Consider the following 11708-nt stretch of genomic DNA (forward strand, 5'->3'; position numbering starts at 1 on the left):
GTTGTCATGTTACTTCAGTGTTTGAACATATAAAACTGGAATAAAAAAAATTTTATTGACTTGTATCGTAAATTGCAGTTAGCACCACAAGAGTCAATAACTTGGAACTGGAACAAATGCTATTTAACAATATTCATAAAAAATATATCTGACTTCATAGGGAAACAGGTGGGCAACATGAGATGGTCCCAGCCCCAGGTCCAAATTCAAATTCGGCTGCTATGCAGATCCAGGGGCTGGTCAGAGGCCTCTGACTTTACAAATCAGATTAGTTGTATTTCTGACTAGTAACCCGGAAAAACTAGTTGCTGGGTTTAAACAGAATTCATCATTTTATTTATAATCCAATTAAAAAATCCAAACAAACAAGTAGAACAATCAATAGATGTCACATTATTCCCATATCGAAGTTCTGCTTTGAGAGGAAAACTGAATGCCATGTTGGTACCCCTCATAAGAAAATGAAAAGTTTTAAACCCTTTCTGTTAGGAAATAGTCTATTTTACTTCAGTGTATTGAAATGTTACCAATAATTTACTAAAATGTATATATAAAAATATTTTTGTCTTTTATGTCTGTTTTATAGCGTTGTCTGTGATTATAGTTTTTGATGTTTGTGTCACACCATGACTTGAATGCAGAAAATATATGACTGTATTGCAATATGGTGTTTATTTATAAAATCTTGACAAAGTCATCAGTGATTTGCCTTTTGATTTTAAATCTTAAGATTTAAAACAGATTATTTCTCAAAATATTTATCCTCTGTCCAAACTAATGCAAAATTTAGATGCATGCTTAATTGTTTTTCATACTTAGTTGCTTATCTATATTTGGTGCGAAAAAAGTGGGACACTTTTGAAGTGTACAAAAGAAGCAGCGCTCTCTACACAGATTATATTTGTTGCAGAATAATCATAAAAAATAAATAAAAAATGTTCTAATCCTTGTATCTTTATGGGGGTTGATTTTTTTTTTTCTTCATAGAAAATCAAACAAAAACAAAAGTTTTTACTAATCTGTGTGATAGCCAAAAAAAGACAATGAATTGTATTTCAATTAATTATTTTACATTTTAAAACAAAATTTAAATAACCACTTTTTTTGTTTTTACATTATTTGCTTTATGATGAGAACATCTAATTAACCGAAGATGCATAATTGAAACTGCTTGGGGGTCTTTGCAGCAGAGTAAACAACGTTCGGCATCCAAATGCAGATAAAAAAGAAGGAAAAAAAACAGCTAAATGTTCCTTACAAATGTCTTTATTGTGGCAAAGCTGTTAAGTTTACCATAATAATACACGGAGATCAGCACGTGTGCACGTTTTTGCCGCGCAAATCTCAAACAAGAGATTTTTCCATGACGCCATTACTCTTTTCATGTAAAGGGGGTACAGAAAAAAAGCCTCAGAAGTCCCCCCTCCCACTTTTAGAGGGGGGGTAAGAGAGATTTACGTGACCGGAGTGCAGATAGAATCAGGACTGAGGACTACATGAACTTTCGAACAGGAACTTATGGGAAACAGTTGCTGTTTCTCATAGGTTCCATGTAGCTGATGCATTTTATGCAAGAAAAATGCACATCCACACATCAGCAGTCAGTGGTTTACGTTTCATTCTCAATCACATCACATTCACTCAAATAAACAAGAAGAAATGAATGAAGTTAGTTGCACAGATGCTTTTTTACGTGCAAACATGACGCTGCCAGCCAATGAATGCCCGTATCTTGCCCTGGAATGAGCTGTAAATATTGCATTCAGGTTTTTTTTTTTTTTTTTTTTGCGACTCCTTGTCCAGCTTCTAGACAATGGAGGTTGGGGTGCGTGTACAGAATGCAGCGCTGTGATTGAGGGCCGCTGCCAAATCCACTCTGGGACCCAAAAAAAGCTCTCTGCATCCCACCCCCGGGCTTTCTCTGTCTAGCGTTCATTCACTATGAAGCGCGCCTAGTTGGAGGAGGCTCTCCGTACCCGGTCCCCCCTCTGCATGCCCCAAACTTTCTAATGAAACCCCCACACGCTTTTTGACGAACATTATTACTCTGTTGCGGCTGAAGAAGGCTTTCCGACTAATTTATCAGCATTTTTTTTATTGAGACGATAACTCCAGGTAGGTTCTTGCTTTCTTCAACAAATGACATGTAAGGGTGAGTGTAAAAATGTAGTTCTGTTGATTATAGTGGGTAATCTTCGGAGATTCTTTCGCAAAAAGGAAATAAAACAAGCTGTGATTGTAAGCGAGTGAATAAATGCTGTTTCTGTTTGTGTAGAACATGGACCCCAGTACCACAGAAGAGGGAAATGAGGAGAAGCTGGTTAAAACTCCTGTAAGTATTCAGGTTAAACAAATGCGCTTTTTACAGATCGAAATTTGACTGACAGAAAAAGGTTATAAATCAATCAATGAATCAAGGATGTCTGTTTTTTATGACGCTCTAAAGTGTCCCGCGGTTTTCCTCTGGGACCTGTGCGTCCGCGGTCTGTGGACGCTGAGAGCCAGTGAGTAACATCTGGATGTAAGATTGACCCTCCAGCTTTGCTGTCTTGCAGCTGCTGCTCCAAGCAGGAGGGTCCCGCTCAGCGGAGGTCAGCTCTCCCAACGAGTGCCACAAGGTCACCAGAGAGTTTATAATTTGCAGAAACAGGGGACAGGACCGTCAGTGTGATGTCCATTAACATGCAGAGCACTGTCTTGCAGTTTACATTATCGGTCATACTCGGATCAGGAGGCATGCCAGTTTTTTCCTGCGGCAAAAGAAAATAGGTCGACTGCAGATCGCAGCAGTTTGGAACATGTGCGGTGAGGGCTTTTTCTCTTCTTTCCACCAGCCGCCCAAGGTGATCCTCAAACATGGCGTGGAGCTGGAGGAAGAACAGGAGGAGCTGGCTGAGCATCAGCCCCTGGAGCAGGAGGACCTGAACTTCGAGAGGTGGAAGCGCAGGCCCATTCCCAAGAGGACGCTCCACCAGAAGATCGCCGACCTTAAGAAGTACCTGTGGAATGCAGAGACCAAGGAGTTCATGGGCCGCTCTGGCAAGAGTTGGAGTGAGTTGATGAGCAAACGAGGGGTTCGGTTGCAAAAGTTGTTTCTGTTTTTTTTTTTTTTTTTTTTATCAACCTTGAATGTTAGCCGTCTCATAGATGAGTAATTCTACACAAACTCAAGAGGATGCATGGGGTCCGAATGTTTTTACAAGAAGCGTTCAAGGGTAAACTGAGGGTGGGAAATGTTCCTCCGGTCCAGTGTGTGTGCGTCCTCATGCTTGATGTTTACATAGGTGCGTGGACGATTCAGAGAGTCCCGACAAAAACAGACTGCCTGGGGACACGTCCCCAGCGGGTGGACACTGTTCTTGGCCTCGCATTGGCCAGGAAACACATTCCTCCAAATCTTACCATGCCCTCCACAGTTTTGTTCCCAAAGCCTCGGCGACCTCGCCGCTGAACCGAACATGCACAAGGCCCCTCGGCTGCAGTAAAACACGTAACCGTGCTCATGCGTCTTTAGAAACGCACCGATCAGGCTTTTCCGGGCCAATACCAGTTTTCTTTGATTCCGATATCGACCAATTCTGATATTTAGTTTTAGGGACGTAGGAGCACAAAAGAAAGTGAATGACGTTGCTTGAGATTCATTGACAGAGCAAGCCGTTTTAACTTGATAATTTAAAATTATATGATTACAGGAATATATCATTTTCGCATCGGCGTATCTGTTCCTAATCTTCATCTGATTTTTTTTAAATAACTTACAAAAAGTGCCCCTTATTAGTTATTGCATGTATAGACTGAAAATAATTGTTTTCATGCTTTTTGTGAAAGAACATTTTTAGATGTTTCTGGCCCGATTCCGACAACAGGGGAAGAAGTTGTTGCAGGTTTTTTTGTTAGAGATAGTATTTTAAAATCCATCCAAAAAAAATAAATAAAATAATGAAGGAATCAGAAGATTCCCATCAAAGCATAGGTCTGTAACTTTTGCAGATTATATCCCCGTTACATTCAGAAAAAGTGCATCATTGTTCATAAAGTTGGTTAATGTGTGCGGCGACAGTTTTGGCGCATTGGTTGAACAAGAAAAATACATTTATTGGGATTTTTTCTGCTGAATTTGACTTTCTGATTGATAATGAGAGATAATTAAGGGAAGACTTTTAAGCAGTAACTTTTTTCTAAGGACTATAAAACATAAAAGTGAAAGAATTTGAATTTAAATTCCAAAAAACTGGATTGAAATGAAAAAAAAACAAAAAACATTTGGTTGATTTTTCCTGTAAAAGAAAAATCGGCCCTTATCGTTCTCTGGCCATGGGATTGGTGCATCCCCATTTCTTTTCCTCCTCCTGCTTTGATGCAGACGGGATGAGCTCGTTGAGTCAAAGATGATGAAACAGCCACTTGTTGCCATGCGATGCAGGAGCGTCCCCGTCCTCAGCGCTGCCGTGGACAAATGCATTTCGAGAAAAGAGCGTTTCACGGAGTAAACTGAGCTGCTGCACCCTCAGGCGGGGGATAAGAGCTGAATGAAGCAACATAACCAGTGTGCGCACACTCGTGGAGAAGTGGGGCCCATGTGTCCGCTGAAGAAAAGGCCCTGAGTTGAAGTCTGCTCTGCGTGTCCTGTGAGGCAAGTGTGCAAGAGAGGACACAATACCAGAGTGGGGTGATTGGGGCTCCTTGGAGCTGGCTGGGCCTCTATGGCTGCACAAAAAAAAAAAAAAAAAAAAAAACCTTCACTACGATGGCAACCGGAGGTTCACTGTGTTCCTGAGTGAAAGAACAAGCTGGGAGAATTCTCACTGAGCTCGAACAGAAAGGCCTTTGTGGCTGCTGGGACGCGAGGCTGGCCGCGGCTGGTCCCCTGTAAAACTGCACTCACAGCAAAAGCCGTTTCATTTAGGACACATTAAGTTAGATCAGTCAGAAAACTCACCGCTGAATCACAATTAAAGAACAATGCGGGGCCTTTAGGATATCTTCGTAATGGAGTCTTTATTATTTGCTCTTAGGGTTATTTTTGGGTTTAGATAAACAGATCAGAGACGGTACTCATCATAGACAGGAACTGGACTCCAGACAACACAAACACACACACACAAAAAAAAAAAGGATCGTAATTTGCCTTCAGACATAATCTGTTGAGAGATGTATGTAATAGCAGATTGTACCCTCTCTGTCTAGGCCTCATCCTGCTGTTCTATGCTGCACTTTACACATTTCTGGCAGCCATGTTTGGCGGCTGCTTGTTTTGTCTCATGTGGTCCATCAGCCCCTACCATCCCACCTACAACGACAGAGTGATGCCACCAGGTAAATAAGCCCCCCCAGGCAGCTTCCGCCCTCCTCTCCCCTGTCTCTGCTCGCCCGTCGCTCTTCGCTCTGCTCTGCACAGTTGACTGTCTCTGGGTCTCCACTGGCAGGTCTGACGATGGCCCCGCACCTAGAGGGCCACGATATCGCCTTCAATGCGTCGGACCGCAAGTCCTGGAAGAAGTACGCCCGGTCCATGGAAGAATACCTAAGACGTAAGTCAGTCTGGACGCGATGGCGTTGTTGAAACGACGAGGTTGTTGGGTTTGTTGAAAATGAAAGAGACTCCAGAGAGTCTTAATCCTCATCTTCTTCTACCTTTGTCTCAGTTTTTAACATTCATTTCCTGCAGAGCATGCTGGGAAGGGAAGCCTCTTTGTGGGCAGAGAGTAGCCATTCAGTACAATTTTTTTTTTTCACACCCAGCTTTTGTCAGGCTCCTTTTTTGCCAGAGGCCTGAGCCTGGCAGGGTTTTTGCTGTTGCAAAGGTTTATTTATGCCCCACTCCCTCCCCCTCCAACCCTCATTTTCCCCTCGGTTTGCCTCTGCTCTCCCCTTCCAGCGTATAATGACGCCGTTCAGGACAGGAAGAATATTCGTTGCCCACATGAGTCGTACTTCATGCAGGACGACCTGGAGGAGAGCGCGGAGCGGAAAGCGTGTCAGTTCAAGCGGTCCTGGTTGGGGGACTGTTCAGGGCTGAAGGACCCCCACTATGGCTATTCTCAGGGAAAGCCATGCATCCTGCTTCGAATGAACCGGGTAAGGAGAGCACCAGTCGCCGTAGGCTGAGCACAATAGGTAGAAGAGGGGAATATGAAAGATGAGGAGCACACAGGGTGGGCTTGTGTACCTGATCCCTGATCGGACAACTAGCTACTCTGGACTATATATATATATGTATATGTATATATATATATATATATATATATATATATATATATATATATAGTCCAGAGTAGCTAGTTGTCCGATTACAAAAAGTGCATCAAAGTGCCCCTTATTGGTTATTGCATGTATAGAACTGAAAATAAATATAATTATAGTATAATAATAGTTATATATATTATATATATAGATTATAATATATACTATATAGAATATTATATATATAGATATATTATATAGGATATTATAATATATATATATAGATAGATATATATATCTATATATATATATATGCTAAATTGACAGCATATTCTCCCCCATCCAAGTAAAGGATAAAGTAATTCATCCATCATGACTGCAAGCCTGGCCTTATCGTCCAGCATCAGTGTCTGACCTCACAGATGTGCTTCTGGTTGAGCGTTCCCATAAACACACTCGTGGTGCAACGCCTCCCCACAAAAGTTGAAGCTGAGATTTCATCATATTAAATCATTTGGATTGAGAATGTCACTCAATTAAATTCAATTTTATTTATATAGCACCAATTCATGAAGCATGTGATGTCAAGGCATTTTTCAAAGTCAAATTCAATCAGATTATACAGATTGGTCAAAAAAATTCCTATATAAGGAAACCAGTTGATTGCTTCAAAGTCCCGACAAGCAGCATTCACTCCTGGAGAAGTGTAGAGCCACAGGGAGAGTCGTCTGCATTGTATATGGCTTTGCAGCAATCCCTCATACTGAGCAAGCATGAAGCGACAGTGGAGAGGAAAACTCCCCATTAGCGGGAAGGAAAAACCTCCGGCAGAACCGGGCTCAGTATGAACGGTCATCTGCCTCGACCGACTGGGGTTACAGAAGACAGAGCAGAGTCACAGCAAGACAGACAAAAAATGCACAGAAGCACACATTGATCCAGGAATCTGTTCTACATTAGATGGTAATAGCTCAAGTTCATAATGTGTGTATGTGTAAAGAAAGATGACCAAAAGCTTGTGGCAATACGGCGTGTGTATATATGGAAACTCTTGAGTTATATGTAGTTGTGAAATGAATTTGGCTCGGGATTCATTCTGAAAGTCAGCTTCTGAGTACAAAACAGATTTAACAAAAAAAAAAGAGGATTGTACAGATCTAAGCAGTTTTTTTTTTAGACTTTTAGTGTGAAAAGATATAATATTAGATGTGTTTGGTTTGGAAAAAATGTACTAAAACAAAAAGCGACATAAATCATAGGAAATCTGTGTTGGTTTTGTGTGCTAAAATGTATTTCAACTCATTTTTTCATAGATTCTCGGTTACCTACCTGGCCAGGGTAAACCAATAAATGTCACTTGTGGCGTTAAGGTATGGAAAACCATCAAATCATTTAATTACATTGTATTAAATTCAGTGCCTTACAAAAATATCAAATCTCTTTAAGTGTTGTTGCATTTTACCTTTCCACAACGTACCTTTTAATGTGCTTTATTGTTATTTTATGTGACAGAACAACATGAAGAAGAACATAACTGTGGAGTGGAAATAATTTATTTATTTATTAAGTGTGGTATTTTGTTTTCAGCCCCCCTCTACAGTATGTTCAATCCCTCCAACATCAGAAATTTACGAAACTAAGTGCTTTCTAGTTATAGACAATCCGCCTGAGAGTAATTTCATCATAGTTTCCATGCATCTGTTCAGTGAAGGCTTCAGAGGTTTCATAAAAAAACATTTATGAACAAACAAAAGAGACCCATGGTAACTCTAGAGGAGCTGCAGAGATCCACAGCTCAGGTGGGGGAATTTATTTTCCTGATGCTCATAGAAGAGGCAATAAGAAAGCTGTTGTTGAACGAAATCCCATTTAAAGTTGTTCATAAGAAATGCGAAGGATGCAGCAAACAAACTGAAGAAGGTGCTCTGGCCAGATGAGAACAATATTAAACTTTTTAGAATAGAATAGAAAAGAAAAAAAATGGTTATTTCTCAAACAGCGGGGAGATTGAGGTGCAGACCAAAGTGAGAGGGAGCTAGAGCATATAGAGACACACATATGCAAAAAGTAATAATAATAAGTAAAGTAAGTAATAATTATCAGACTCTATAGTAATGGCAAATTTAAAACATGACAAAAATTCTGTACAGTTATTAGTTATAGTTAATAGCATGCTCAGATTAGACTCATGTGCAACTGAGCTGGGTGTGTAAATGTCTATTTATGCATGAGAAAACAACAGAAAACTATTTACAAGAATGATAATAAACCATCAGGGATGTAAACCCTTACTGAGTTTGATGGGACTACAGACAGGATCAGAGGTTCACCTTCCATCAGGTGTTTAAGGCAAGGCAAGGCAAGACAAATTTATTTATATAGCACAATTCAGTACAGAGACAATGCAAAGTGCTTTACATGATTAAAATATAGGAATAAAAGCAAGTAGGGATAGAATGTAGAAACAAAAAAGAACATTTAAAAACAGTAAGACAGTTTAACTTGAACATTCAAAGGCAATTTTAAACAAATGTGTTTTTAATCTCGATTTAAAGGAACTCAGGCTTTCCGCACTTTTACAGTTTTCTGGAAGTTTGTTCCAGATCAGTGGAGCATAGGAACTAAATGCTGCTTCTCCGTGTTTGGTTCGTGTTCTAGGTCATAAAAAATCCTTATAAATAAATAAATAAATAAACAAAAGAAAAAAAGATTCCTTCCACTTCACCTTCTGTTGGTCTACCACATGAACTCCCAATTAAAAAGTTAAACGTTTCTGCTTGTTATGTGAAGAAAATGTGAAAATGTTCCCGGGTTACGAATAATTTTGAGACGTTAAGAAAACAATACATTTTCTCTCCTAGAGAGGACCTCCGGAAGCACTAGGAGATATCCAGTTTTTCCCTAAAAGCATTTTCGACATGAATTACTACCCTTACTACGGGAAGCTCCGGCACGTAAGTGACGCCTTTTCTCGGCCTCTAGCTTTGACGCTCAGCCCAACCGGAACGATCTGAGCCCGTTTGTGTCCGTGTGTGCCCGTCTCAGGTGAACTACTCCTCGCCGGTGGTGGCCGTCCGTTTCGTGGGGGTGCAGCAGGACGCCCACATCCACGTGCAATGCAAACTGAACGGAAAGGGGATCATTAACGACTCGGTCACCGACCGCTACCTGGGCAGCGTGACCTTCACCCTGGAGGTCGGGGCGTGAGGCAAAGACATTGCTGCCGACGGGATGCTCCCGTGACAGAGGCAGGAAAACGTGTACAAGAGAAGAAATATTTGAAACCCCCCCCCCCCAACCCCTTTTTTTTCTTAAATTACAGGACTGTCTCAGAAAATTAGAATATTGTGATAAAGTTCTTTATTTTCTGTAATGCAATTAAAAAACATGAAATGTCATACATTCTGAATTCATTACAAATCAACTGAAATATTGCAAGCCTTTTATTGTTTTAATATCGCTGATTATGGCGTACAGCTGAAGAAAACTCAAAAATCCTATCTCAAAATATTAGAATATTTCCTCAGACCAAGTAAAAAAAAAAAAAACTTATAACAGCAAAACAAAATCAAACATTTGAAAATGTCCATTAATGCACTCAGTACTTGGTTGGGAATCCTTTTGCACAGATTACTGCATCAATGCGGCGTGGCATGGAGGCAATCAGCCTGTGGCATTGCTGAGGTGTTATGGATGCTCAGGATGCTTCAATAGCGGCCTTTAGCTCATTTGCATTGTTGGGTCTGGTGTCTTTCAGCTTCTTCTTCACAATACCCCACAAATTCTCTATGGGGTTCAGGTCAGGGGAATTGGCAGGCCAATCAAGGACAGCAATACCATGGTCAGTACACCAGTTACTGTGAGAATCTTATGTCGTCTCTTAACCACTACCATACTTGTGATTTAGTTTACTGAACCAAGCTGAGTGTTTTTCAAGGCTCAGGAAACCCTGCAGTGGTTTCGAGTTAATTAGACGATTCAAGTGATTAGTTGAATAGCCTACTAGTGTACTTTTTCACGATATTCTAATATTTTGAGGTTTCTTAAGCTGTAAGCCATAATCAGCGATATTAAAACAATAAAAGTCTTGCGATATTTCAGTTGATTTGTAATGAATCCAGAATGTATGACATTTCATGTTTTTTAATTGCATTACAGAAAATAAAGAACTTTATCACAATATTGTAATTTTCTGAGACAGTCCTGTATTTCCCTCCCCTCCTCTTTCTCTTAAATACCCATATCTTCTATTGTGACAAAAAAAAGAAAAAAGAACAAGGAACTAGATTTATACATTTTTGTTTGCATCTGTTGTTTCTTGAACCTTAAGCACAGACAGTGCTGAGCACCGGACCGCTTGCAGAGTGGGAATCACAATTCACTTCCTCACATTTTATAATGATTAGCACAAATTAATCGAAACTAAATTAAACCCTGCCCAATTAGTTAGCATTTCTGGCTATGCAAATCCAATTCTGACTTAAAGCATTAATAAGAAATTAGAAATGTCGTCAGGATAGATGATGGTTTTTCTTGCACAATTTTTATTTTTATTTTTTAAATGGTGATAAAGTACTAATTTGTTTTTTTTTAATTATATTGTTCAATTAAGTTGTAAGAATTCAAAGAGCTATCATGCAAGTGCGGAAAAGACTTGTGCTGTACTTATACAGAAAAGAAAATGACATAATAAATGCAAATACATGATTACTATATTTTTTGTTGAACAGAGCAATATTTTAAATTTATATGCTTGTTTTATTTTGCAAAAGTAAAATACTATACCAGACTGATCAATAAAGAAAAAAATATGGTGGTGATAATTCTTTACAGGTTTGTGCTGTTTTAAAACAGGTGCTGTGAATCCACTTTGAATGGTTCTATTAAACATGGTCTCAGTATTGTATTTATTATCATTACAACATCAGCAGTTTTCTACAATAAGCTCTCAGTAATATTTGATGTCATTCATAAAACACAACTTAATTGATGCACAATAAAACTCCACAAGTCATATTAACTGTAAATGATTCCATTACGTCTTTTTTTAAGGCAATAAAGTCCTCCAATCGATTCAGTTTATATTGATTTGGTCACCGAATCTCAAATTTTCACTTCTTAAACACCTCCACGTTTATTTAGATGTTTTGCCTCCATGCAGATTGATTTCTCGTTATCTTTTGTAGAGTTCTTGATTCAATAATCACATTTATAAAGGCATTTTAATGTATTCTCTGGACTTTTTGCTGCCTTTTTCACTGATTGTTTTTTTTTTTCTCTGTACCTAATGATGTCAGCCTAATGTAATGTGAGCTTAAAATGAATAAAAATGGAGAAAAGAACACCAGGTGTAAAAAGCTATCTATAGTGGCTGAAAGACGTGTTGTTTTGTTTAGAAGATACACAATAAAAATTAAAACAAATTGCTTACCTGCATATGGGAGGTGGATCATCCTTCAGTGGATCACCTACTGAATTATAAGTTTTTATCAATTAGTTATTGGAGAATCCCATAGTTTATTTTC

General features: G+C 39.3%; 1 protein-coding gene across 1 annotated transcript; it reads left to right on the forward strand.

Moving 5' to 3' along the window:
- Positions 1 to 1921: 1921 nt before the first annotated feature.
- On the forward strand, positions 1922 to 9537 carry atp1b4 (ATPase Na+/K+ transporting subunit beta 4). The gene is made up of 9 exons (XM_036127367.1): positions 1922 to 2115; positions 2276 to 2332; positions 2835 to 3051; positions 5188 to 5316; positions 5427 to 5531; positions 5879 to 6078; positions 7497 to 7553; positions 9045 to 9137; positions 9229 to 9537. Exons 2-9 carry the CDS (start codon positions 2279 to 2281, stop codon positions 9388 to 9390), a joined length of 1017 nt encoding a protein of 338 aa, XP_035983260.1. The 5' UTR covers positions 1922 to 2115; positions 2276 to 2278; the 3' UTR covers positions 9391 to 9537.
- The last annotated feature ends 2171 nt before the right edge of the window (positions 9538 to 11708 follow it).

This window comes from Fundulus heteroclitus, chromosome 23 (genome assembly GCF_011125445.2).
Source record: "Fundulus heteroclitus isolate FHET01 chromosome 23, MU-UCD_Fhet_4.1, whole genome shotgun sequence".
NCBI lineage: Eukaryota > Metazoa > Chordata > Actinopteri > Cyprinodontiformes > Fundulidae > Fundulus > Fundulus heteroclitus.

Coding starts and splice junctions, on each gene's coding strand:
- atp1b4 (XM_036127367.1), top strand. CDS start 2,279: ATGGACCCCAGTACCACAGAAGAGGGAAATGAGGAGAAGCTGGTTAAA. Junction 3,052..5,187: donor CCGCTCTGGCAAGAGTTGGA/GTGAGTTGATGA, acceptor CTCTCTGTCTAG/GCCTCATCCTGCTGTTCTAT. Junction 6,079..7,496: donor TCCTGCTTCGAATGAACCGG/GTAAGGAGAGCA, acceptor ATTTTTTCATAG/ATTCTCGGTTACCTACCTGG.